This window comes from Neopsephotus bourkii, unplaced genomic scaffold, assembly GCF_033783945.1.
Source record: "Neopsephotus bourkii isolate Nb327-2 ecotype Australia unplaced genomic scaffold, CSIRO-AGI_Nbou_v1 NB_1770, whole genome shotgun sequence".
NCBI lineage: Eukaryota > Metazoa > Chordata > Aves > Psittaciformes > Psittacidae > Neopsephotus > Neopsephotus bourkii.
Window position 1 is genome coordinate 1,027,113 of NW_026902244.1, and position 27,013 is coordinate 1,054,125.

The window sequence follows — 27,013 nt, forward strand, 5'->3', positions numbered from 1 at the left end:
GCATTTCCTCTCTCAACCCTACCCCCTCCAGAACCCTTCTCCAGTACCTCTGCCCTTCAGCTCTCAATGTACACTCAAAGCAGCCCCAGGAAATGAGGATTTCAGAGAAAACCAGATGTTAAGCAATTCGCCGGATGGCTCGGGGGGGGCTTCCTCAGGCAGCTCCCGGCCCCGCGCAGCTTTTCCCGGTTTCACGGGGAGGCTGGAGAGACACGGCTGTCAGCCGAGCTCCTGCCACATGAAACGGGGTCCCTGCGGCAGCGCCTGGGCCACGAACCGAGAAACACCCTCACGGGTGCGGAGAGGAACGGATGGGTTTGTAGTAACTGTGCCGGGCTCCCGCTGCAAGTCCTCGCGGGGCTGGGGGGGAACACGGAAAGGTTTTAACCGGGCGGGTTTGTAAGTGTCGTTCCGGGCCTGGCACCTCTGTCACAAGGTGCCGCAGAGCGGGGCCCGGCACGGACAGCGGCTGCTGCGCTGACGGCGGAGCGAGAGGTGGCTTTCCCGAGGGAGCTCCTCACCCCGCAGCTGGTGAGCGGGCACCGAGCGGCGGCAGCCGGCGCGGCCCCGGGACCGGCCCAGTGAGCGCAGGGACACGGCTCAGGTTAGGCCGCGCTACGCAGCGCCGGGTGGTGCGGGTGCGTGCGCATGACGCGAAGGAGGCCCGCGCGCACCCGTGACGCCATCGACGGGCGCCGGCAGCAGAGCGGCGTGAGGCGGGAGCGCGCGGCATGGCGGCGGCGGCGACGGCGCGGTGGGGGCGGTGCCTGGCGGCGCTGCTGAGGGCCAGGGCCGGGGCCGGGCCGCGGGCGGCCGCAGGTGAGCAGGGACCGCCCCGCCGCGCGTCACCCGCCGCCACCGAGGCCGGCGGGAGGGCAGGGGGTGGGCGGTGTGAGAGACCCTTCGCCTCCCCGGGGCTGCCCTCGCTGCCGTATGCGCCGGTCGCGTCTTGTGGGAGCGGACCCGGACCCGGGCCCGGGCCCGTGTGTGCACAAGCAGCGCTGCCTCCGTCCCGGGGGACCCCGGGGCAGCGGCTCCACAGGCCTCCCGTGTTCTCGGCCACCGGCAACCGTGAAGGCCCAGCCCTCGCGGGGGGAGGAGGCTTCGCGCGGACTCGCGTAGGGCACACGCCGTGCTTGGGGTCACCTACTGGCTCCCATAGGGTGTGCAGCCTGTCCAGGTTCATGTAAGGTGAAGAACGTGTGCATGTTCCCATGTTGCTTCATACAGTGTGTGGAGCATGTGCAGGCCGTATGGCACATCCAGGTTCATGTCCTGGCTCATACACGGTGTACAGTGTGTCCGAGTTTATCTCCTAGACACATGATATGCTATGTACAATTGCTGGCCTATGGTGTGTTCAGGTCATACAGCATGACCAGATTCATCTGTTGGCTCATGTGTGGGTTCACATCCTGGCCTGTATAGGAGTGTAGCATCCAGGTCGTGTAGCACTGGACATGCTTCATGGACATACTTCATCTCTTGGCTCATACAGCATGTATAGCGTGATCGGGTTCATGTCCTGGCTAATGTAGGGTGTATAGCATATGCAGCATGGAAGGCAGCAGAGAAGGCAGCAGGGTTGCTGTTTTCTGGCTGTTCCAGTTCCAGAGAACCATACACATGAGCCTGAGGGTTTGTGTTCCCCAGGGGTGTGCTCAGTATTCCACCCAAGACAGCTGGCAGGATTGAGGGCTGAGAAGGTGGGAACTCTGAGGTCCTGATGATGGGGTGCCCTGTCCCATCTAGGGCACAGTGTGCCGGTCAGGAAGTGCACTTGTGAGCTGTCATCAGCCGGGGTGTGCTGACAGTTCCTGTGTGTCTTCTGCTCAGTATCTGCCAGGCTTATCTGTCGCTGGGCTCCTGATGGATGGGTTTGTAGGTTGTCAGTGTGGTCTGTGGTTTCCCTGTGGGTTATAAAGAGAAAAATGTGACAGAGGAAATTGTGTGAAAAGGATGGTCGCTATCAGGGTCAGACTGTTAGATTTATTGTGCCACTGAGTGCTGCTTCAGTGTTTTCACAATTCAGTTCTTCCACCACAGAAATCCCCAGTGGTTTATTAGTGCCTGTGTCTGAGAGAGAAGCCACATTCCTCTGTTGGGATAGACAGACTCCAACACAGCCAGAGGTTTATTTCTCAACCTGGCATTTGGGTCCTTCACGGAAAAAATAGTGAGCAGAAGCTGTGTGGGGTGGAAATAAAGAGGGAGGCACAGGAAGTGGTGTCCTTCCACCTGGGTGCAGGCAGAGATCCCTGGCTGCAGGGGCAGCTGGTCCTTCCCTCCGGCCACACAAAGTTGGCATAATTTTGTCTTAGCTCTCTCTCACTTGCTGAAGGCTGAAACTGGTGCAGTTTTTGAGAGGTATTTTGGGTTGAGTGCATCAGTCAGGGACTCTCTTCTCCCCAGATTCATGAAGAATCTGATGCCCAGCTCAGAAGCCTCTTCTGATGAGATCTGGCCTGGAAGCATCCTATTCCTCGTGCTCTTCTTTGCAAGAGCATCCTCAGGCTTGCGACTGCACAGCAACCATGTTATGGTAATTTCTGCTGACCCAAATTCTCCTCTTTGTCTTGAGCTGGTTATCCTTTGTGCTCAATTCCCCACCCTAAATTTCTAACTAGCATTTGACTTGGCGCACAGCAGTCCTTTTCCCGGAAGCGCTGTGTTTCCTGAGGGGATCAGGAATCACTGAGGCATCTTGGCATTGAAAGGAGCCCTCGAGCCCGAGGGTCCTTCCCTTTTCTATGGCGTGGTCCCCACGTGCAAGGGGGAACTGCCCTGTGGTCATACACACAGGATCACTTGGGATCCACTGAGAACTGGAAGTTGGAGAGTAATGTGGGTATCTGCCATCTTCTATGGTGCAGGTGGGGCAGTGATGCAAATGGGAAGGTATGTGATAAAGCTTAGCAGTTGATTAACTGGATACAAAAAGATCTGATTTGCCTCAGCACATCGCAGCACTCACCCGGAGCCAGAGCTATTCCTTCTTTGTCTCTTGGTTTTAGGCATTTGTTTCTTGGGCTCCTTCTATGTGTCACTTTTCCTGTTCACTGAGCAGATGAAACTTCTGTGTGCTGATAACTATGGGTTTATATCCAAAACTGCCTGGAGCCTTTCCCTGCTGGCCAGGCAGGGGCTCTGCGGGAGGCAAACAGTCTGAAGGTGCTGCAGCTTGCATTTAATGAGCCTTGTCTACCTGGCACAGGATGGTCTGTCAGTTAAGGCTTACAAGACCAAACATCACACAAATCCACAAGTAACTTCTGAACTGATGGTTGGTGCTTTATTACTGTGCTTTAAAGGTCGGGGGACAAAAAACCATGAGTATATCAAAAATTATAAATACCTGTGGTTTCTAGAGTTAGGCAGTGGTTATGGGCTACAGGGGCGACCTGTGTGTTGGCTCAAGAGCCTGTCTGCCTGGAGATCTGATGGTAGTTAAGGTTAGCACGGAGCTGCTCCCAGCCTGTTTCTCTTGGATCCTGGAGTCAGGGAGGGAGCAAAATTCCCTCTTCTGTTTCTGCTGGATGGAAAATGTGTGTGTGCGTATGTATATGTGCAGATTTTTCAGAGTAACCTACACTGAGCATAAAATGAGCATAAATATGTAAACCCTGTGTAAATACGTACATAAATGCGTGATCCCTGGGCTGACTCAGGCTGACTCAGCCCTCTCCGGGGCTGGACAGCCACACGGTGAGCTCTCTGCTGCTCTCCACTCCAGTCTCCCAGACTGTTTTCCTTATTGCTTTCTCAGATGAGCCTAACAAAGGCAGTCGAGTGAAAGATAAAGAATTTGTCCTGTGATAATGCAGCAGAACTGTTTGTGACGCAGGGAGCGAACAGTTACGTGTGTAGGAGGTGTTCAGATGCATTAGGAACTATTTGTGGGATCTTTTCTTTAAGGGCAGAATGACTGGGGAGTAATTCAAGCTTCTGGCTGGAAAAGTGGATCTTGAATCAAAGCTTTCTGTGAGGAGGAGGAAGAATGAGGACTGACAACCTCGATCAGCTCTTCAGGATGAGGTGTAGGAGCCAAAAGTACTGTTAAAGCTCAGGGGTTTGTGTTCATCTGAGCTGGAGGAAGAGCCCAGCCTGATGATTTGGAGCACCAAGACCTGTTCTCAATGACTGTACTAGCTGCAGAACCTGCTGAGGTGGGCAGGAGGTTTGCAGAGCACTTGTGAAGGGAGCCTGAGACCTCCCAGGATGAGCCAGAGGATGAAGAACGGTGTTGGTGAAAGGGCTGGGATGCAGAGTTCACTGCAGGGCTGTGACAAGGTGGAGGAAGGCTCAGGAGGGAGCTGAGCTCTCCTGGTATGTCAGCTGGACTTGGAGGCCCGGGGACAGACACAGAAGCTGTTTCCAGGGAGATCATAGCGCGGGGGGACTCTCGCCATACTAATGGTTCTCAGTTCAGTCTTTGGGTGAGTTTATACCCATTCATCTAAAGGAAGGACATCTTCAAAATGTACCTCTTGCAGGCCTGCTGTGTAGGGTTTGCCTCCTTTCCTTGCTTTATGGAACAGCTTGCAACCACAGAGTGAGGTGTAAGAAAATCATGGACTTCTCACTCCTTCCAGACACTTGCTGCTTATCCAGGTTCTCCCTGCTCAGACAAGACCATCCTGGTTGCTTTATGTTCATTGTAGGGCTGGGGAAGGCAAATCGCTTCCCACCTCAGTGCAGCTGCGTGTTCAGATCCACACCCTCCAAGCTCTTTCTCTGGCACAGGCCATTCTCACTACAATGCAGAAATCACACCAAGAACCTGGCTTTGGACAGAGCTCTGTAGTGCTGCAAACAGTCTTCCGGTGGATAGGTTTGGCTTTGTTTAATCTCCCAACATAGAAGGCATCTCCTGGAGGTGCAGGCTACCTTGCACTGAGATTTTATGTTTCCACTGGCAGTAATGTGAGAGTTGAAGTGTTCCCTGTTGTCTTCAGCTTGGCCAGGTAACAGCAATGAAAGCTGCAGACTGCCTCTTCCTCACTGGTTAATTTGTTCTGAGAGCTGCTAATGGTCATCTTCTGGCTAGAATTTTAATTCAGATTAGACAATCTAAAGCAGCACTTTGCCTTTCTTACGCAGCAAGTGCAATGCCAGAGGGAAATGGTGCCTGTTCCATTGGGAGAGAGCTTCAGTCTTGATCAGGCACTGCAACTCCCCATGGGATTGCTTAAGTGGGACCTTTAAAGAGTGTTCCTCTTTGCTGCTGGTACTTGTGTGTATTGACACATCTTCAATTGTGTCTTCTAGCAAAGGGAGCAGCACATCTCCAAAGACAAATAATCCATCATGGGAGCCTCTGGTACAACATTCCTGCCACCAGCATTTCTGCTGTCCGGACGTACAGCACGCAGACAGCAGAGGATAAGGAAGAAGAGCCCCTGCACAACATCATCAGCAACACGGAGAACGTGAAAGGTGGGCAGAAACACAGCTGTCTTGCGGGAGCACTCCTGGGATGCAGACAGACCAGGACAAGGTCTGGGTGCCTCTGTGTCGTGACTGTGAGGGTTAGCTCTCTGCGGTAGTGTTTCTGCCTCAGGAGGAGGTGCAGGTATTGATCTCTGCATCCTAACTGCAGTCTGAATCTGTATTGCACCATCACCTCCACAAAATTGAATGTGAATCGGAATGGCCTTCACTGAGAAACGAGGCCATCGAGACTGCTGGAAGAAGTTGCACCTCTGGGCTTAGCCAGGCAATTGATGCCTACACATATGCATAGAGGCTCCACAGGCACTAGAATTTGCCTAAAAAACACTTTTTGTCCCAGAAGCAGGCTGTGCCTGCCCAAGTTCATTGCTGTGGATCATAGAGGTCTGATGAGAATCTTAGTGTCAACCTTTTAGTTAGAATTAATTGCTTTGCACATCTCCAGGGAGAGATGTTTTAAAGCGAAGCCATTTGAGTTACTCAAGCACAGAAATAGCATCTTAACTCTGTGCTCCCATGGTTTTTCTGACAGGTACTTTTGAGACTGTCAGGCTGGGTGGCCCGCAGTGGGGTTGATGCACTGCTCCTGCTGCTGTTCACACTCTAGCTTTGCCCCTGTCACTGGGGAATACAGATTCTTGCCAGCAAGGCATGGCAGTGGTGGTGTGAGACCCATGGCTTTCCCCGTGTTGCTTCAGGGTTCTCTAATGCCTCTGGCAGGAGAAAATGCCATTTTTAAAAGACCAGAGGTGGTCTTTCTGCTGAGATGTTTTGTAGTGTTCTTCTTCCCGAAGAAAATTCTCTTTCTGGGCACAGCTACCCACCTGCAGACATGGCTGTACATATGCACGCCCTTGTCTGATCCAGAGAGATGTTTGAGAATCTGCCTTTTTCTGCTTAAGGCTCTGAGTATTGTTTGGGCATGAGAAATGCCACCTGGGTCTAGAAGCTCTTGGAGCAAAGCATGTACAGGTGGTTCAATTGAAAACTGAGTCAAGGAAGAGTATGGAAGGCAGGCTAAAAACCATGGGAGGTGTTTGAGAAGGTGACTGGGAGAGCCACACATAGGAATAAGTGGAATCAACTTTCACTTCTCATTCAGTGATTGCTCTGCAGCCCAGACAGGGTGACCAATGTGCTAAGGCTAAAAACCATGGGAGGCGTTTGAGAAGGTGACTGGGAGAGCCACACATAGGAATAAGTGGAATCAACTTTCACTTCTCATTCACTGATTGCTCTGCAGCCCAGACAGGGTGACCAATGTGCTAGTACCACAGGCTTTGGCTGCCTTGAGGTTTGTGTGCCAGGAGCTGAGGTTCAGAGGCAAATTGTCAGCTTGGTAAAGCATGCTGCCTCATAGGCAGCATGTTATCATCTTTGTTGTCATCTTCCTGGAGGCTACTTCAGGCTTTCGTTCCTGGGAAGCTGAAGTAAGTCGTAAGACTGCAGTTTTGCCTTCCTGCCCAAGAGGACCCTGGCAAAATGCCTTAAAGGTCTCTTTGTGATTTTTTTTCTAGGTGCAGCCTCTAAACATGAATTTCAGGCTGAAACAAAGAAACTGCTGGACATTGTTGCCCGTTCCTTGTACTCAGAAAAGGAGGTGAGGCACCTGTTAGTTGCTGGTAGATTTTCTGTTGGGAAAGCCCTGTCTCTGTCAAGGGGTACCTCGAAAACAGTGGAGCTGGGACAATACCTGCTCAGTTTCCAAGCGAGTCCTGGCTGTTGAATGACGTTTTCTTAAGACACTTTGAAAATGTATTTTCAAAGCAATTTGTAGGTGTGGCCGGTGACTCTGTGAGCCTCAGAGCCTCTGTACTTTGATACTGAGTTCAGACAAACTGTTCTCCTGGCAGATAATGGGAAATGCAGTTCTTTTGCTAGCAAGCTGGGAATTAGTTTGTGAGTAGGCAATGATTTCCCAGGTCTCTTGAGTCCCATGCAGTGGACAAGGCCAGGCTGCAGCGTCAGGATGTGTCTCATCCCCAGGTATTTATCCGGGAGCTAATCTCCAATGGCAGCGATGCACTGGAGAAACTGCGTCATCGGCTGATGGCAGAAGGGAAGGCCTTGCCAGAGATGGAGATCCATCTGCAGACAGACAATGGAAAGGGAACCATCACTATCCAGGTACCTCCCTTTGGTAGCGAGAGAGTGTTACTCCTTGGGGCTCTCACCACCAGCCTCTGTCCTGTGACAGATCAGTGGAAGCTGACTGGCAGCACAGTCCTGTGGGTTCCCAAGCCTGCCTGAAGTGTTGCCTGACAGAAGTATTCTGTCCTCAGCTGGATTCTGGTTTATGAGGCTGTAACATCAGAATCTGATGAGAAACCACTGATGTATCTGCTCCCCATTTGTCCCCATAGGAAAATTTGCCGCTCCTTCCTTCCTTACAAGGAACTACCAGTACCTTTTTTCTCAGGACCTTATCTGTGCACTTCCCAAGTTGTGTGTACATTTCTCAGTGGTGGAAAAGTTGGGAGTCTGGTTTCAGCCTGACCTTTGGGGAGGATTTCCTTCACCTCCTTAAGTCTGAGGCGTTAACCTCCCATTGCTGACGTTTTATCTCCTGCTCCAGAACAGGCCAAGCCCAGCAGATGAGAAGGTTCTGCTCTAATGTATAGATGGGGCTATATACATTGTGGCAGTACCATGGCACTTATCTGTCCTCCTTTCTGCAGCCCTGGTTTTGACTGTTCCCTCTGATGACAAAATGCTTAGCAGGATGGGGACAAGCAATGTCAGCATGCTCACCTGTGGGCCTCAGTGTGGTGAATGAAAGTGGAGCTGGTCCTTCTCTCTGTACTTTGATTGCTCTTCTTCATGGCTGTTGTCCAGGGTGGAAGGCTGAAGTTCAGTCTTGGTGTTTTCTTGGCAAAGTTCTTAACGCAAAGAAGGCAAACTGGTAACTTTCCTTGTGGACCAGTATCACCCATCAGAGAGGTGCTGTGGAAAGTAGAGAACAAGGCAGAGAGCAGTATGTTGAGTGAAGGCTGACCACAGCAGGTTCAGGGGAGCTGTGGCACAGGCAAAGCACACAGTGGTATTTTCCACGTGGGACAAAAGCACTGGCTGTTAGAAGCTGTGTAGTTGTTTTATACTAATGTTTCTCTGCAGAACAAGCTGCTGTGGTTGCCATGGGGAAGTTGGTGATCCTCAGTGAGCAACACAGCCATCAACCCAGAGATTCTCAAACCTTAATGCAGTGCGTTTGCTATTCCTATAACACCTGACTATTGCATTTTCCTAACTGCTGTGTAACACCAATTCTTTATCCAAGCTCTTGCTTAGCCCCAGGCAGGGCAGCAGTCCTGCCTTGCACTTGTCCCTCCCTTTTGAGACCATATTGGCCTCTGACTCCATCCGGACATTCTTACAAGTCATGCCCTGTGACTGTGGAAGCTGCCCCCTTCTTTGGCAATTTGGTTAGGGAGACCTGTTTGCTCACCTTGCAGATAGGGTGCATTTGACATCAGAGCCAATTAGACATGTTAGGGATTGCTCTTTTTATAACCCCCTACCTGGCTGCCTGTGCATCTTTAATGGGATTAAGTTTTAACTAGGAAGCTTTTAACTGCAGCAGTTCTGCCGTGAGAAGGGAGAGAGAACGGTGCTACTTCAGTCTCTTTTAATAGGTTTCCTTCTCAGTGCCTAAAGCTCCTTACCTCCCGTGAAGGGTTTATTTATAACCTCTTTGAGAAATGTACTGCATAGATGATTACTTTGACCAAACCTCATTCAGAACATTTCCGTACCTTACAGGAATCCTATTTTGCTTTCTGTACCCAGTAGGACCCACCAAAACAGGGGCAGCAGGTCCCTCACATGTGATCTGTAGGAATGGTCACCCCATTTGTTTTCTTTCTAAAAAGGCCCTGTGGTCTCACTCTCACCACTAGGTCCTTCTCCTCAGACCTTCATGCTGCTCTTCGCCTCTGGATCTTCTGCATCTCTTCTCTCTCCTTCCAAGCCCTGTAGCGTTTTTGTGTCTCACCAGTTGAGAAAAGGCAGATCTGTTATGTGTGATGGCCTCTGTCACACCCATATTCATTTGCAGGGATTATTTAGCTCTGGTAAAGGACTATGTTCATCTCTCTTAAGTGACTGCAGTTCTGCTTACTTCTCTGCCACGACTGAATTTCAGTCCCAAGCATAGCAAGACTCAGGATCTTAAAACAATGTCCTCATTCAGGGATGTTTTTCCTAAGCATTGCCATCTGCTAAGGGGGAATGTTCACTGTCTAGTTCACTGGATTACACCACATCAGTTCCTTCACCAGAGTCCCGTTGTTTTAGGAAATTCCACTGTGTCCTCCACCCCTTTGAAAACTGCCTCATTCTGTTTCTAGGACAGCTCCATCTGGTAGCAGCCACAGCCTGCGAGGTCAGATCTCTTCAGAAAATCCATTTGAAAATGTTAGGGGTGTGTTTTCAGTGAGGACAGATCTGCAGAGCTTTGCAGTTCTGCAGGCTGAGGCTTTCCAGACATGTTTTTTGACCCTTTGAGGTGGGAACAGAGAACCCTTTAGAGATCCAAAACCTGTGACCACAGATCTCTCCTTCAACACCTGCACAAGACTCCTCTGGCTTGCTGGTGCCAGATGTTTGGCTGTGGTGGTGTCGGTGTTACTCTGCACATCTCTGCCATACTGGTGTGTGGTTTTGAGCTCAGGCACTGGAGCCCTGCTCGTTGTTAATGCTCCTTTTAGGGCTAGGGCAGTGCTAGTAGTTTGGAGGAAATTGTTGGAAATGTTCACAAAGCTCATAGCTGCTGCTGCTGCTGGGTGCAAGACTGTAGCTGCTGTTTTGACACGGATAAGTGGCATCATTGCTGCCAGAGCTTGGGCTGCGCAGTTCTCTTTGCTGGGCTTTCTTCTCACTGTTGCAGTCATCCAAAATCAGTGCCTGTGAAGCCACAAAATAACAAGTTTGCTGTATTTGGGAGGAGTTAAAATGACTGCAAACACCACTCCTCCCTGCAACAGCTCCCTGCATCACTGAGCAGATCTCTCCCAGAGTTATACCGAGTCTGCAACAAAGCTGCAATGGGGCTGTCCTGAGGCTCTGATGAGGAACTGGAATTCAGCAGTTCAATGCAGGTGCACCCACATGTCCACCAAAGCTTGGTGCAGGCAGGGAGCCAGTCCCCCTCCATGCTGGGTCGTGTCCAGCTACCAGGTTGCAGTAGGGAGAGGGTTACGTCCTTCTTCTCTTTGTGCAGCGCTGCAGTATCCCTCTGCTACTTGGGCTTGAGGAAGATGGGGAGCAAGAGATGGACAGTAATGCAGGTGGAGATGGAGGGGTAAAGCTGCCTGTACTTCAACAAGCCTTAGGTGGAATTAAGCTTATGGAAATGTGCCACTGATTGCAGAGGAGCATTAGAGCTTCCAGTTGCATCATCTTTAACAAATAAGCCAGGGAACCAGAAATATAAACGTATCAAATAACCCGCAGCCTAGGAAAGGAAGTGCAGAATCTTTTCTTCCTCTTCATGCCAGAATAGGAGCATGTCACCTTTTAAAATGGGAAATTCAAACTGGATGAAAGGAAGTACTTTTCTGAACAGTGGGTATTTAGACCTGGGTGGGGGGAGGCTGAGCCTGTAGCGGTGCTCAGCATTGTTGAAAATCATGTTAACACAGGTATTGGAAGGAAAGAGAACCTCAGGCTCTCTGCTTTGGGCAGCTTCCATGTACTAGGCCAAGAGTACTTTCCGTCTGTATGCTTCAGTCTTACTGTGGCTTTTCTTCCTGTTGGGTGTTGCTGCAGATGCCATATTGGTTCTAAACCAGAACACTGCTTCAGTGCAGCTACTGTCCTGGACTTGGGTAATGAGCAAAGATGTTACATTACTGAAGTTATTGTTTACCAGCTAAACAAAGAAATTTGTTGATTTAAACTAATTTGTTCTGTAATTATGCACAGTTGGTTTCTGCTTTACCAAAAAGTATGGTAGGAAATCAAGAGCTTGGGACTGACTGATTTGATGAGACAGATAGCTGGGCTGAAGGTGTTCATTTACCACTTCATCAGGGAAGAGAGAGGCACTCAGGGCTGCAGAGCAAACACGGAGGATTTTACTGTGGGAGTCCTGAGGTGCTGCATGCAGGACAGTTCTCTCCCCCCACCGATGTTACACAGAACAGCCTCTGTTTGCAAAGTCCAGCGCTCACACCATAAAGGTTAGAACAAAGTGCAGGGAAAGCACAAAGGTCCTGTGCAGTTCAACAGCAGGCTTTGCATCTGTGAGGGCTTTACACACACAAAGGTGCTAAAAGCAATGTTCAGCTGCTGTCTCTTCAGGGTAAATATTACTTAGTTTAGAAGTGTAGTTCAATGAGTTTGGCTGTAGAGCTCTTCAGAAGATGGGGTGAAGGTCCGTGGCCTGTGGTGGTTGCTTGCAGAGGGACAGGGCAGTAGAGGGGATGGTTCAGGGGGTGGCTGTTTACTCTGCACCCAAAGAAGTCCCAGAAGGGAAATTCAACCAGGTGAGTAGGTTGTTGTTCTGCTCAGTAACAGAAGGGCTTCTGTAATTAACCTTCAGCTAGTGAAGTGTCAGCATGCTGAGCTCTGTTTCATGGTACGCAGTGGGTGGTTACTCCAAGCTGTGGAGTAGCATTTTTGCACTTTGAACATACCCATCACACCTTGTAATTTGTGAAGCCCCGTGTACCATTTGCTTCGTGCTTGTATGGGTGCCCCTACTGTGGCTGTTTGCAGCCTCATGAAACTTTCCACACACACTGAAGGCAGGGGCAGAAAGCGTTCAAGGGGGTTGTGTGATGGATGGCCCGGTGGTCCCTGGTGAAGACACCCAGAGCCGAGCAGCAGTGTGTGTAGCAGGGAGCCGTGTCAGACGGGCAGTGGAAGTCCCGCCAGCACCTTCCTTGGATTACATGGGGCTGCCAGCGCTCGCGTCGGCCCAGCCCGAGGCGGGCTGCTCGTGGCAGGTTCATTTGCCTCCCATGGGCCTGCTCTGCAGCGGCCGAGCTCTCCCGTCTCGCCGCCGCTTTATTCCCCGTTCCCCGGCGCAGCACCATCTGGTGAAGGGAGTGGAGAAGCGCAGCAGGAAAGCCGCAGGAAGTGCGTCCGCGGCCAGAGCGGTTTGAATCCTGATGGCTTTTTCCTCGCAATGCGCCCAGGTGTTTTCCTGCATAGGAAGTGTCTGCCCGGCCAGGATCTCCGCTCGCCACCTCAAAGGCCTTTCCGCCTTCCCCGGCAGCGGCTCGGGCTGTTGGGGGAGCAGAGTGCTTTGAGCCGTGCTCTCCTTCTTTGTTGCGATTCACCCTCATCGAACTAGTCTGCAGGAGCTGCCATTAAACATTTTGCATAAGTTTGGCAGGGCGCTAGGAATTCAATAGCCAAGTAAATTCATGGGGTAGGATATATATTTTTTTAACATACTGGAATTTGGAATGACATGCTGTGCTATAAATAGGAGTGGATCAGAGGATTTAAGAGTTCTTTTCAGAGTCTGGCATGAACAAAACCTGAACCAGATGCTGAAAACTTTTCTTTCTGGCTTCATCTTCTCTGGGGGAAGGGACCATGTCAGATTCCTGAGATTTTGCCATAGCCTGTTTGTTTTTCCTGGCTTTCCATTTCCTGCTGTTGAGATCTTACTAGGCATCGTCCCTCTTCTCAGCCAAGTCAACTGACTGGCCTTACCGTATTTAATCAAGGGAAAGGTGTTGCTGCACTGTGACTTGGGGGGCTGCAGAAAAATGTCTTACCCACATGGCACCTCACAAGTTGAGCAGTTTGATCCTTCAGTGGAGTCAAACACTATTACAAAACACGTATTGACATTAACTTACTTTGCTAGTAATAAGCCCAGCAAATGCCCCACATGGGTGGTAGAGGCATGCTGTGCCAGAATGCCCTCTGGCATCTCACCTCCGAGCTATCTATCAGCAACCAGCTCTGCTTTTGCTCATTTTGCTGACTCCTGCACACTGAATCCCACCCTGCATTAACAACACTGGGAGCATGTTGGCCATTCCGGGTGTGCAGGCTGCTGTCAGCCGTGGTAACTGTGCTCACCACTACTGGAGTAGAGCTGAACTTCTCATGTGAATAAGAATCACCTTTCACTTGCCTCATGTTCACTCTGCTGCTGCCTCACAGAGTGGCTCAGAGAACCTGTAAGAGTAGCTTCTCTGATGTTTCTGTCAGGTGGAGAAGCTGCTGGGATTTGGGGAGGGGAGTTTCAGAAGTGGCATCCTGGGGAATGTTAGCCTGCCCTTTGCTGCTGTGCAAGATGTGTATCAAGAAAGTCTGAAAATAGGTTGGACTACAAAGTGGGAAAGATTTTTGTTGGGGTCCGGTGTGGTCATTTCTAGGTGGGGTTTGCTGTTAACTGTGTTGTCTCGGGATCATGCAAATATGTTGTGGGAACAGATGAAGCTGCAGCCCAGTCTGAAGCTTGTTGCAGCCTTTTCTGGACGTTCTGCTGCAGGGTCTGCTGCCTGAGAGGCACATGCTAGCAGCAGAGAGATGTTTGTCTGCACACAGCAATGCAATCTGGATTAAAGTGGTGATGACAACAAACTGTGCCTTTGAAACCTGGACAGAGCACTGCGAGGTGTGGCTGGTGTTAGCCTGTCCCCATGGGCACTGCAATACCCAGTGCTCAGGGACCTGGGCATTGACAGCTTCATACTCAAGTCTTGTGGAGCTTAATGTGAGGGGAAGACAGAGTTGATGGAGATCAGTGAATGTGGTGCTTATAGACACGGTTCTGCATTATCTCAGAGTTAAGGGACTCGCCGCTCTGCCACAGATTCCTGGTACAAGAGGATCGGGTCCCCATCTGTTTCTCGCAGCCTCCCCTTTGGACCTGTTCAGGAATGGAAACTCTGTACATACATGACACCTGGCACAGGGAGGCTGTGACTGAGTTGAGATCTGTTCCCACCACTGTCCTGTGCCTGTCTTGGCATGGGTTTGTCTTCTCTTGAGAAATGGCTTGAGTCTCTGAGCTTTCTGAAAAGCTCCTTTTCAGTCCACTGTCCTGACCATCAACAGGTAGAGTCAGCTGGAAGCCTGCTCTTGCCTTTTCTACTCAGCTGGCTGGGAGAGGGTGGGAGTCAGAAGTTGTTTGGATGCTGTTTGCTAAAGCAGTGTTTTTCTACTGGTATTCTTGCTATAATTGCCATTTGTTTTCAGGACACAGGGATTGGGATGACCCAGGAGGAGCTGGTTTCTAATCTCGGTACCATTGCTCGATCAGGCTCAAAGGTAACTTGGGATGAGGCATCCCTTTCCCCCGCCTTAGAAAAGTCTTTTCCAATTACAGCCACTTTTGTTCTCCCAGTAATTTCTCATTCCGTTTTGTCCCTTGGCCCCTGACCCAGCTGTGAAATTACACCCCTCTTGGAAGGTAAAACCTACCTCTGGAGTCTTCTAGCTCTTAATGGTGTGTGCTGTGGTGCTCAAGCAGCACTAATGGGCCCTGTGTGTAACGCTGCTGCACCTGGCTGTCCTCGTTCCCAAACACCTTCCTCCCTAGGCCATCATTATGGAGGGGCACATGTTCCCTTAGCATTCACCATTCACCCACTGTCCAGGGGGGAAACAGCTGTGCCCCCCGTAGGTATACCTCATTTTGTTTTTCATCGCTGGAGTCACTGTTTTAAGGTTTCATGCTTCTGATTGACTGAGCCATTGCTTGTTTTCCTTTACTGCTAGTGGCAGTGCCCTAAGCAATGCTCCTGTTTTCCAGAGCTGCAGTCCCCTGTGGGAAAACCCTTTTCCTTGGGCACTGCCCTCAGAGCACTGAATGTGGAACTGTGGGACGAGGCTGGGCTGCTGGGCTGGGTACCTGACATGGGGCTGCATCAGGGCATGAGGAGCCCAGCCAGAGGGTGGATTGCAGCCTCCTGGTGGTACCTGACATCACTGGTGATTTATGTCTTTGTTCTTCTAGGCTTTTCTAGATGCTTTGCAGAGCCAAGCTGAAGCCAGCAGTAAAATCATTGGCCAGTTTGGAGTGGGTTTCTACTCAGCCTTCATGGTGGCGGATAAAGTGGAGGTGTTCTCACAGTCTGCAGAGCCAGGGAGCCCAGGCTACCACTGGTCATCAGACGGGTAAGGCTGCAGAATGGGATGGAAGCATGGCAGCGCTGAGTCCAGGCCAGGCACAGACTGAAAACTGTGCAAATCAAGATGGGGCTTGTGTTGTCTTTCATGACCACGCTTACTGGTTTATATCCTGCACAGTTTAAACATCACAACAAAGTGTGGCCAGATGTGCCAGGGTGAAAACCACAAGGACAAACTTGCTTTGTTGGAGCAGGCATGTTGTGGACAAAGATAGTACCTGCCTCTCTCTCCTGTTCCTTCCCTGCTGGCAGGCAGTCATCTCAGCAGTGCCCCAGACTGGAGAGACATATTTAACCTCTTCGTCCTAGTCATCCCCTGGGTTTTTGCTCGAGGGCACCCATGGTAGGCAGGGTTTGTGCCATGCTGTGGCTATGTAGGCATGTCTTCTATGGGTCAGATCTGTGTGCTCATCTTTTGCTTTTTGCTTGAAGTTGCAAACATCAGTGATGGCAAAGCTGTGGACTGCTGGATCACTTTGAAATTAAAGCTGCTGGGGTTTACAAGCTTTACATCCTCTTAAAATCTCCTAGGAATAAAGAATTTACTGTTATTTAAATTCTTGAAAAAGCATCTTGTAACTGAGACATCAGACTGTCTTGGCTGTAGTCAGGCTGCCGTACACTGCAATCTGTACTGCTGTACACTTTGAAGGCTTGATTGTTTGTCATTGCTGCTTCTGGCTCTGCCCTGGGTCAGTGTGCTCACCAGTCTTTGATCCCCATATGGCATTCACTTAGCAGTAGGGTATGAGGGGTCATCCAGAAGGGGCTGTCTTCAGCAGAGTACAGCTGCTTTTCATTGTAAGCAGTCACTGCACCCTCCAGTGGAGATACTAACAAGGGCCCACAAAAAAGTCAGAGCTGATAGGTGGGAAGGCAGGAGCCTAGGTGTTGCAGTCATTGTAGGAAATGTAGCAGAGGAGCTGAAGGCTAGGCTGAAACAACCTGAACTTTGTTTCATTTTCAACAGAGGCTGCTGGTGTCTTTACAGAGAAACACCCAGTGTGCTGGGTGTGGAGTCTCTGTAGGAAAGGCAGCCACATATTCCAGGGGGCTTCTCAGGGTCACAGAGGACATTCAGGCATTCCCAACTTTCTGTCTTTTCCACTTGGCACTGAAGTATTGTGCGTGCTCTTAATTTAATAAAACATTTTTATGTCCTATCATGGGTGTATCTGAGGCATAAAATGACACAGAGTCTGTTTCTAATCCTAGTTCAGGAATGTTTGAGATTGCAGAAGCATCTGGTGTCAGAACTGGGACTAAGATTATTATTCATCTCAAAGAAGACTGCAAGGAGTTTGCAAATGAAGACCGAGTCAAGGGTGAGTAGAGGAGGCAAATGCTGTTATGCTGTTACCTGCTGAGGGACTGTGTGAAGGCTGTTGGTACTCCATGAGTGGGAGGTGCATTTACAGCATTTCTCCTCTCCTGCAACACCTTTCATCTGCTCTTACTGAGGAAATTCTTAACTCTGTGGTTTTTGTATATGCAGCTCTTCTGTGTCTTCTTTCTGTTCCAGAGGTGGTGACAAAATACAGCAACTTCATCAGCTTCCCACTGTACCTCAATGGGAGAAGAATTAACACACTGCAGGTGAGCAGGAGGGCTCTTGAGGTCACTTGTGGAGGTGAACCACTGTAATGCCCCACAGGAGACACAAAACAGCATGGAGCTGCTGTCCCTGGAGATCGAAAGGATTGTCCAGGATATCACAGACCCTGCAGTGATGAGTGAGTTAGAACAAAAGGAGGCAATCTTACAATCATAGAATGGTTAAAGATGTTAAAGATCATCCATTTCCAACCCCCTGCCACAGGCAGGGATACCTTCCACTAGACCAGGTTGCTCCAAGCCCTGTCCAACCTAGTCTTGAACACTGCCAGGGATGGGGCAGCCACGGCTTCTCCAGACAACCTGTGCCAGTGCCTCACCACCCTCAGTTTAAAGCCGTTCCCCCTTAGCCTATCTCTACTTGCTCTTACGAAAAATCCAGCAGAAGACATGCCTGGAATTGCTTATTTGCATTTGTTGGAGAGAATTCCTGTAGATTAGCAAAGCAGTTTTTATTTATAGTTATCTTCTGGATCTTCCCTTAATCAGAAGTATTATTTCGGTGCTTTATAATACTTATTCTAACTGTTCCAGCCAGGTGACATGTTAGTGGTGTGGGGATTGCTCGTATCCCTGGTGTGCTCAGTTCTTTGTCCTTCAGCATGGGACAGCCAGTGCCAGTGAGCCAGTGCTTTCTTAGTGGCTCAGGTCACAGCCTGATCTTCTTCACAGCTCCTAGGTGAGCACTGCTTGATGCATTTTCTGCCCACTTGCAATTATATTGCAGCCAGCTCTATTTTAGCCAGTAAGTTCTTGGCCCAGTTGCAGGAGTCGGGTGAAATTAACTATCTTTAAAACAAAAAACTGTGAATCATTTTCGTCCAGCTTCTCCTTTTCTGGTTGTTTAAAGCTTCCTTACCTAAGTAAGAGAGCAGGCAGAGAGCATGTGTGTGGGGTTTTTGGTTCCTGGAATGTGGCACTGAATGCACAAACATTCAAGCCTGCACTTAAATTCATTATCATTTATCTAAGGTTCTGTAATTGCTGTTATCAGTCACTGATATTTATTTGGATTCTTGTGTAATAGTGTTTCTGTTCCAGAGACTTTCTACCTGTTTCCCTCAAATTACAAAACTAGAAATAGACTTAGACAGCTGTTTGCACTTTCTACCTTGCAATCAATAGAACAGGCTCCCTAGAGAAGAGTAGTACTAGAGCAAGGGGTACTTAATAGAGTCATGTACTTTTATCTTCTTATCAGAAAGTTTCTTTTCCCTTGGGCTACGGCAACAGCTTTGTTCTCATTATGCTCCTGTTTCAGGCCTTTGCTTTATCCCAGATCTTGTTCTTGTGTTTTTCCAGACATCACCATCAGTTCACTGTAAACAGAGCCCTAGTTAGTTCCTTGCTGTGGATTTTGCTAGATAAGCTCTTGAATGCTTGCCATGTAGTGGACTACGTGGAGTTACAGGCTTTTCTGTTCTAACTGTGGTAACTGTAGCTACAAGTAAGCCTCTGAGGAAGCAGCAGTTTACCTAACAACAGCTGCTGCAAAGCACCTTAGTACCCAGTTGAGTCCATAATCCTACCTGTGATCCTGCAAACCCTCCAGGACACTTGTGTGAGCTGGAAATGTGACGAAGCCACTCATGCAACAAGGCTTTGAGGTAGAAGAAGATTTAAGGAGCATGGCAGCATGGTAGGGCTACCAGGGCCCTGAATCCCTTGGATTCCGCTAGGTGGAGGGTGGGCTGGATGTTTGCATTGCCCTCAGTAATCACTCTGTCATTAGGGCTTCAGTAGCAGTGAGTGACAGTGACTGTAGTGGGCCTCACCTGGCTGGGGACATAAGCTTCTTAGTTGATATCCATTGCCTGTTAAATGTGCAGAACCTCCCGTGTCTTTGCTAGATGCTGGTCTTCTGCGGAGGTACTGAAAACTTCCATGTGATGTGAGCATGGGCTGAACACTACAGAAAGCCTTGGAGGGTTTAGAGCAGCAGCGAGTGGAAAGCATGGCCACTGAAAAGCACCTGATCTGGAGCTATGACTTCAGTTCACATGTTGGCATGTGAAACTGTACTGCTGGAGCACTCTGGCCCTGCAGCAGGGGTGGCTGAGTGGTTTATAAAGCATCACCTGAACTGCTCCAAAACAAATCTGTGGAAAACAGGCAATCTGGGAGTTGCTTCACAAGCATTTGGCTGACCTTGTGGTGGGATGATAGCACCATAGAATCAACTGGGTTAGAAAAGGCCTTTAAGATCATCAAGTCCAACCATTACCCCAGGTCTGCTAAGTCCACCACTAAACCATGTCAGTGCTAGTGACCTCCATCAGGGAGGCTGGCTGGTTGAAACAGACCCACTTAAACTTTCACTTTTCTTTTGTTTGCTGGTCAGGCCTTGGGATGCTTGACCAGTGCTGCCAGTCAGCTGAGCTGTGGTAGCTGTCCAGGATGCTCTTAGCCAGTAGCAAGTGTGAAGCACCGGGAATTAGCCAAATCCCTTTTGTTTGGTTTAAACAAAGCTGCCTGATGTATGTTGCAGGGCCACCTCTACGGGAAGTGACCTGAGATCAGCTGGGGAGCAGTAATTTGTTAGTCTGTGATAATGTGCCTGAATCACAGTACATCTCACTGCCCTTGGGCTGTGCAGAGGAGTCTTTTTGAAAGATCATACTTTCTTGCTCCAGCATCCTGGAGGGAAAGTATTAACTCTGAAAGAGCCTTGCACTGTGAGGCCACGGGTCTTGAGAGCTGATGGGAATTCATGTCCCTGCTCCTCCACAGGCACTCTGGATGCTGGACCCCAAGGACATCGGTGAGTGGCAGCATGAGGAGTTCTACCGCTTCATAGCACAGGCTTACGACAAGCCTCGCTACATCCTGCACTACAAGACTGATGCTCCCCTCAACATCCGCAGCATCTTCTACGTGCCTGAGCAAGTATGTGCCCTTCTGTCCAGGGAACAGGGGGACATCTGCCCCGTTCCTCTGAAGAGGAGAGAATAGGAGAGCTCTGCACGGAAAGGAGGCAGATAAAGCTGCAGAATGACAAGGAGAAATATCCAGTGTGGCATCTATGCAGTGGACTGAGTGCCACAGGATGGTTGTGGGGATACTGAGCCATGACAGGAGCAGGGAGATGGCTCAGGTAGCTCCCTAGGGAAGACAGCCAAGATTTTGGCTCTCATTGGATTCAGCACTGGTAGGGAAGATCACTGTATGACCTGGTCAACTGGTGCAGCTGCAGAGATACTGCAGGGTAGTGTACAGCTGGGCACCCTGCACAGTACTGGTGTTACCCTTTTGTCTCTTGTTGCTGCAGAAACCATCCATGTTTGATATCAGCAGGGAACTGGGCTCCAGTGTTGCCCTCTACAGCCGCAAAATTCTCATCCAAACCAAAGCTGCAGACATCCTGCCTAAATGGCTGCGTTTTCTTAGAGGTGTGTGCTGGGACCAGGCATAATGGGCTGTGGACTATAGCTTCCACAGGGGGTGAGGCAAGGGGCTGCCTTGCCTTCCTCCACCTGGCATTCCTGCTTACCTCACTGTTCATGGGTTGCTATCTGTTCCAGGTGTTGTGGACAGTGAGGATATACCCCTGAATCTCAGCAGGGAGCTGCTGCAGGAGAGTGCACTGATCAGGTAAGTAAGAGATCTTGTGGATTGCTGAGGCTCTTCTAGCTTCTTGCTGGTTGAGGAGGTGATATTGTGGGATAGTTAGAGGCACTTGGAAAGACCCAGCATGTGAACTGCAGTATTTCCAATCTTGAGAATTTCTGTAGTCTGTGAAGTGAGTTGTTTCTCAGCCGTGTTGTCACATCTCGAGGTTTGGGAGCAGTGTCCTGTGTCATACAATCCGCTGCCATCTGCTTGGGCATGTGCCCTTAATGCCCTAGGCTGCCTTTCAGTATCTCTGGTCAGTGGATTTGCTATTTAAAGTGTCCCGTCTGCACCACCAAGTGGTTTGGAAAACAAAACTAGGAAGCTAGGCTGTACTTCAGTGTCACCATTATTTACAGGTAGATCTTCAAACAGCACCTTGTGCCTCTTGTTTCCAGACTTCTTTCAAAGCTCTGCTGCACTCACACACCCATTTGTTTAAAAGTGAGTGCCAGCCAGCAGAGTTTTCATTTGGTGTCAAGGCCCAGCCAAGCTGACTGCACACAGATCAGTGTCCTCTAAAAACCCCTTAGATCTGAAGTAAGTTTTTCCTTACTTTTTGTCCTTCAGGTCCCCTCTCAAACATCTGCCATTATTGGAATTTGAAGGAAATATACAAGCAGGTTTTTGCTCCTTAACAGTGGTGGTGTTACCTTGTTAAGTTTGATGGCTAACTTTGCATTCTATGGCTAGGGAAATGCCTCAGTTTTCACTGTAGTTGGCAAATAAACCCAGTCACTTCACAGTGGATTTTCAGGCCTTCAGAAAGCATTCCTCCAAGCATAATCCTTTTATAGCTGCTTCCTTCCCATGTGTAAGGGTAGCTGTGGGAGTGAGGCAGATGCCCTGTGCGTGGTTGGTTATGTACAGCAGCATCACTGAGTCACGAGTTAGTGAAGATTTGAGCTTCAGCAATACTTTTGTAGCATAGCTCTAGCTATCTCTCCAGCCCAGGAGCGGCTCTTGACTGAGATACAACAAACAGATGTAGAGCCATGAGGGAGAAGAGACAGTGGACCCACAGTTTCTTCTTTATCATCAAATTTGCAAATGCATCTCTCAAACACTGCACAAGGAGAGATGTTCACCTAAAACCTCTTGGTCTAGCAGCTATCTTTAGAAAGAATTATTTCTGCTGCAGGAAGCTCCGAGATGTTTTGCAGAAGAGGTTGATCAAGTTCTTCATTGACCAGAGCAAGAAGGACCCTGAAAAATATGCCAAATTCTTTGAGGACTACGGAGTATTCATGAGAGAGGGGATTGTCACAATAGCAGAGCAGGATGTCAAGGTACCAGGAGTCCTGAAACACTGCATCTGATGGGAAAGATTACTGGCTCCTACCATGACCTGGGATGAAGGGAATGCTACTTTTCTGTGAATCTTACACACCCGTAGCTTGTGTTCCTGGGTGTAACAAGACTTACAGATTCTCTAGTGCCCAAACTCTCGCTCTTTCTGACAAGGTGCTGCTTCCCACTTAATTTGAGACTCTGTGGAGTCTCTGTACCCATACTGTGTTGTCAGCTCTCCCTGATGCAATATGAACTACAGCAGGCAATGAAGGAGGGCTTTCCACTACTACTGTCCTCTGCCTGGATTCCCATTTCCAGGAGAGCTTGACCTACATCCTGTCTAGGTCGCTTTTCTCCCTCAATATCTGGAGCAGGAAAGGAGGGACTTGGAGTCCCCTGAGCCTTTTTACAGGGCTGCAAACAGGCCTGCGTGCTACAAAGGGAATTCTTGGGCCTGGGAGTGGTCAGGTAGAGCTATAGTTGCCTGCCCCCAGCTCACAGGTGCATGTTTCTTCCAGGAGGACATAGCAAAGTTGCTACGTTTTGAGTCATCGTCCCTGCCCACAGGCCAGCTCACCAGCCTGACTGACTATGCCTCCCGCATGAAGGCAGGGAGCAGGAACATCTACTACCTGTGTGCGCCCAACCGGCACCTGGCTGAGCACTCCCCGTACTTTGAGGCCATGAAGAAAAAGGACATGGAGGTGGGTAAGCAGTGTGCCAGGGGAACACCCTGAGTCACTGCATCTGTGGTCATGGCTCACCTGGGCCTCAGGGCTGAGCAGGCCACTGAGGCCTCTGACAGACCCCGCTACTGCAGTGTCTTTTCCCGTGTTCCCACTCAGACTGGATCCTGCAGCCTGAGGCCAGGAAAGAGCTGTCACGCACTGTGCAGGGTGTCAGTGCATCTGTCTAAACCTTCACTGAACCACAGAGCAGGAGCCCCCGAGCTGCTGTGCAGGGCTGGTAGTGGTATTACAAGTGTCCTCTGCAGGCAAGTGGCCCTTTCAGGATCAGAGGCAGTGCTGGTTCTCACCATGGGGCAGCAAGACTCATTTAGCTGCAGACCTGCCACCCTTGGTAACAAAGCCCTCCAAGGGTTTGCTTTCATTCAGAGCCCTGAGTGATAGTCACCATGGGGTTGAACCTGCTAGTTTCCTTGTGATGTTCTCACTGTTTGGTGTGGAATTGCCTTAGGAAGGAGAAAATGGTGTTATTGTCCCAAGCAATGTGTTGTCCCTTTTTTGGCACAGGTCCTGTTCTGCTATGAGCAATTTGATGAGCTGACACTCTTGCACCTTCGAGAGTTTGACAAGAAGAAGCTGATTTCGGTGGAGACAGATATTGTGGTTGATCACTATAAGGAAGAGAAGTTTGAGGAGAGCAGCTCAGGTATCGTGATGCTCCCCTGCTGCAAACAGTCCTGCAGCCCTGTGCCAGCCAGTGAGGGTACACCTCCTCCAGTCCTCGTGCAGTTCTTGAGCATGCAAGCAAGAGCATTCCTTTCATCCTGCCATTCTCATGCTCTGAGTCAACCTGAAGTTCTTACAAATCCATTTCATCCCATATGAACAAAATTTAAGCAATTTGGTAATTTAAACAGATGGAGTGTTGTAGGTGGAGTTTCCATGGTTCAAGTTTAACAACACGCACACATCTGGTGCCCTGGCAGAGACAGGCAGGCACTGGGAGGGCATGAGCCTGCCCTCTCTGGGTATGGCAAGGTCTGGGATGAGGGCACATACATAGGTGTGTGCCAAGTGGTGCTGCCTTCCCATTTCCACAAGAGAAAAGTAAATAGAAGTATGAAATGGACTGATCTTGGGGATAAAACTCACTGTCCATTGGCACACTGTAGGCGCATGCTCAGATATGCCCTCTTTCTCCTGCCAGCTGCAGAACGTCTGACAGAGAAAGAGGCTGAGGATCTCATGGCCTGGATGAGAAATGCCTTAGGCTCTCGAGTCACTGGCGTTAAGGTAGGTATTCTGTGTGGCTGAGTACAGGAGATCCATGGAGGTCTATGGGGATCTAGGGGGAAAAAGATGGTGGTTGACTGGGGATCTGCTGCCATAGATTTTTCCTGAGATAAATTATTTATGTGCTTCATCTCTGTATCTCATATATAGTGATATATGTAAATGATATAGGTGGTGGCATTTGTCATTTGAATGGTCAGTGTGGCAGTGGAAGGACCACATCTTGCTGTAATGAACAAAGCCCATTTTACTGCTTAAGGCTCAGGTTACCAGAACAGGTCTGTGACTTTCTTGCCTGAGGACTGGAAAGTCCTATTGGTAAGGAGTGCTTTGGGTCCAGCTATGAGCTACTGCCTGTGGACCAGTGGGGCCATTTGGGCCTCCAGCTTTCCTGCTGGTTTAAGCAGCTCCTGTGGGGTGGGGATGAATCACGTGGAGGCTTGGTGTGGATCTGTGCTGGGGGGACTGCGAGTCCCTGAACCTCCCCCACATGCACTTTCCGTGGCTGGTTTTGCCGCAGGTAACTACACGGCTAGACACCCACCCTGCCATGATCACTGTGCTCGAGATGGGGGCTGCCCGCCACTTTCTGCGTATGCAACAGCTGGCCAAGACCCAAGAGGAGCGTGCCCAGCTCCTGCAGCCCACTCTGGAGATCAACACCAGGTAAGGGGAACAGTACTGGTGCTAGGCATGGGACACAGCTGGCTGCCTGGGATGAAGGCAGAGAGGTGGCAATGTAAGGCTCCCAGTTAGCAGAGCTCTCCTTAAGTGCAGCATGTGCTAACAGGGCTTTAATACATGAGCCTGCATGGCACATATGACATAAGCCACCCACACAGGCTATGTCCAGCCCGCTGGGGTCCATGAGGATTTGAGAACAGGGTAGGAGAGAAGAAAGAAGCCTTAAGAGCAGGAGCAAGGAATCATTGGAGCTATTTTAGCCTTTAGGTAGAACCTTTTTTTGTCCCACCTTGTCTTAGCTGCTCATTCTGGAAATAGATTTCTCATTGTGCCCGAAAATACCAAGCTTCAGTGTTGCTCTCTCTCTTCCAGGCACGCTCTGATTAAGAAGCTTAACGAGCTGAAGGACAGTCAGCCTGATCTAGCCCAGCTGTTGCTTGATCAGGTGAGAGCCAGGCATTCTCCAGAAGCAGCACCATTCTCCCCAGAGCCACCTTGCAGACCATGTGTGGTGAAGCCCTTGTAGTGGACCAGAATCACATCTTCCCATGGTACCCCACTCTGGGTATTACTGGTATTTGTGGTCCATGTGTTTTCCTACCTGATGGCCTAGAAGATGTACTTGGTTTGGGCATGCCAATCCTGGAGAGTGACACTCACTCCCTCCCCAGCTCTCATGCAGCTTGCTCTTGCTCCTTATTTAATGTTTTTTTCTCTTTTTCAGATTTATGAAAATGCCATGATAGCAGCAGGGCTGAATGACGATCCCAGACCAATGGTGAACAAGCTGAATGAACTCCTCACCAGAATCCTGGACAAGAACTGAGCCACAGAAGACTGAAGGATGAACTCTATGCTGATCTCTCTTCCTTCAAGTGCAGTCACTGTCAACTATCGCAGCATCTGCTTGCAGGCCCTGTGCAGTAATGGGTTCATGGGGCAGAGGGCTGGGGAGAATGGAGGGGACTTCCAACCCTCCCTGCACAGGGAGGAGCCAGTTGTAATTATTAGAGCATATGTCATCAACCTGTGCAAAGAGTGATGGTCTTGGGAACAAAATCCAGAGGCTACTGCTAAAACAGTATACCCACATTTCTGACACAAGCCTGAAGAGCCTCAATACATACTGTAGTTTCTAGAAATGACCTTTAACCAAAACAGATATTGGCAGCAAGAGTCCCAGTTAAGTCTGTGAATGCAACCCCCCCAATCTGCTGCATCCCTGTGCAGTTAAGTAATTTGTTAAACCTCCACCTCTGACCAGACCAGGCAGGAAGACTTTGTAACCATGGAGATGGATTGCTGCCATTAGCAGGCACAGAGACTGTTGGTGGAGCATGTCAGTATAAAGATCACTGAGCTGCTGGATGGTTGAGTTCATCCTGGTCTTGCTGTGGAGAAGGGGAAGTAATTGGGAAACAGCTTTCCAACGTGTGGCTTTCTGGAGAGTCTCCAGGGTTTTTGCCTGTTCTGTGGATAAACTGCATGTCCAGATGATCTGTATTTATGACAAATAAACTCCTTTTCCAGATGCCTCTACTCCTCTCTTCCCCTTACTTTGTTGGTCTTTGTGTCTTCCAGCTGGTGATTCATTGGTTCTTCTCTCTTCAGATGCTGCTCGATTCTTGAGGGCACCAGGCACTGGTCAGTGGTGGGAGAGAGGGCTGTGAAAACAACAGTAGGTAGTGGCAGAGAGTGTGGTGGGAGAACAGGAGAATCTGTAGCTATTGAACCCTGTTAGCCTTGTCTTTAAAGATGGAGTTTGGCTCTTTGAGTCCTTTCTAAGGAGCAGTGCCTCTTCAACAAAAGAAATGTGTAACAGAAAAATGCTACACTGGGTTTCCCTCCATGTATCTGGTTTACACCATGCAAACTGGTTTACAAGAATTCCTGCTCAGTGGGGGCTGTGAGGTAGCCCTGATATTTGTTTAGCTTATCTTTAAATTGCCGGATTAAGATTCCTGAACTGGATTTGGTTAACTGTTCGGATGCTCTGCTGGACAGGACAACCTCTAGCCCTTTACACTAAAGGAAGCCTGGCTGTGCAGAGGAATGAAAGGGCCTGCTGCACAGGCTGCCATTTTAACGTAAAATTTCATTTTCCTTCAGATGCAGAAGAGGAACTAATATGACGATTTGGAGGGTGTTGAGAAGGAGCCACCTTTTACGTCCTACACCCCTTATGATGCATTGTTGCAGAAATAGTGTGGCCAGCAGGACCAGGGAAGTGACTGCCCCCTGTACGTGGCACTGGTGAGGCTGCACCTCGAATATTGTGTTCAG

At 49.6% G+C, this 27,013-nt stretch overlaps 1 protein-coding gene across 2 annotated transcripts; it reads left to right on the top strand.

The window, feature by feature from the left end:
• Positions 1-487: 487 nt before the first annotated feature.
• TRAP1 (TNF receptor associated protein 1) lies at positions 488-25,828 on the top strand. Of its 2 annotated transcripts, XM_061379407.1 has the most exons (19): positions 488-492; positions 711-819; positions 5,269-5,436; positions 6,969-7,051; positions 7,438-7,578; positions 14,617-14,688; positions 15,377-15,537; positions 16,767-16,876; positions 17,074-17,147; positions 19,896-20,051; positions 20,434-20,554; positions 20,687-20,756; positions 21,916-22,063; positions 22,586-22,771; positions 23,321-23,459; positions 23,961-24,046; positions 24,567-24,712; positions 25,103-25,175; positions 25,455-25,828. In XM_061379407.1, exons 2-19 carry the CDS (start codon positions 732-734, stop codon positions 25,554-25,556), a joined length of 2,124 nt encoding a protein of 707 aa, XP_061235391.1. In that variant the 5' UTR covers positions 488-492; positions 711-731; the 3' UTR covers positions 25,557-25,828. The 2 variants fall into 2 exon arrangements, with proteins under 2 accessions (XP_061235391.1, XP_061235392.1); XM_061379408.1 differs by lacking the exons at positions 488-492; positions 711-819; positions 5,269-5,436; positions 6,969-7,051; positions 7,438-7,578 and adding an exon at positions 11,650-11,936.
• The last annotated feature ends 1,185 nt before the right edge of the window (positions 25,829-27,013 follow it).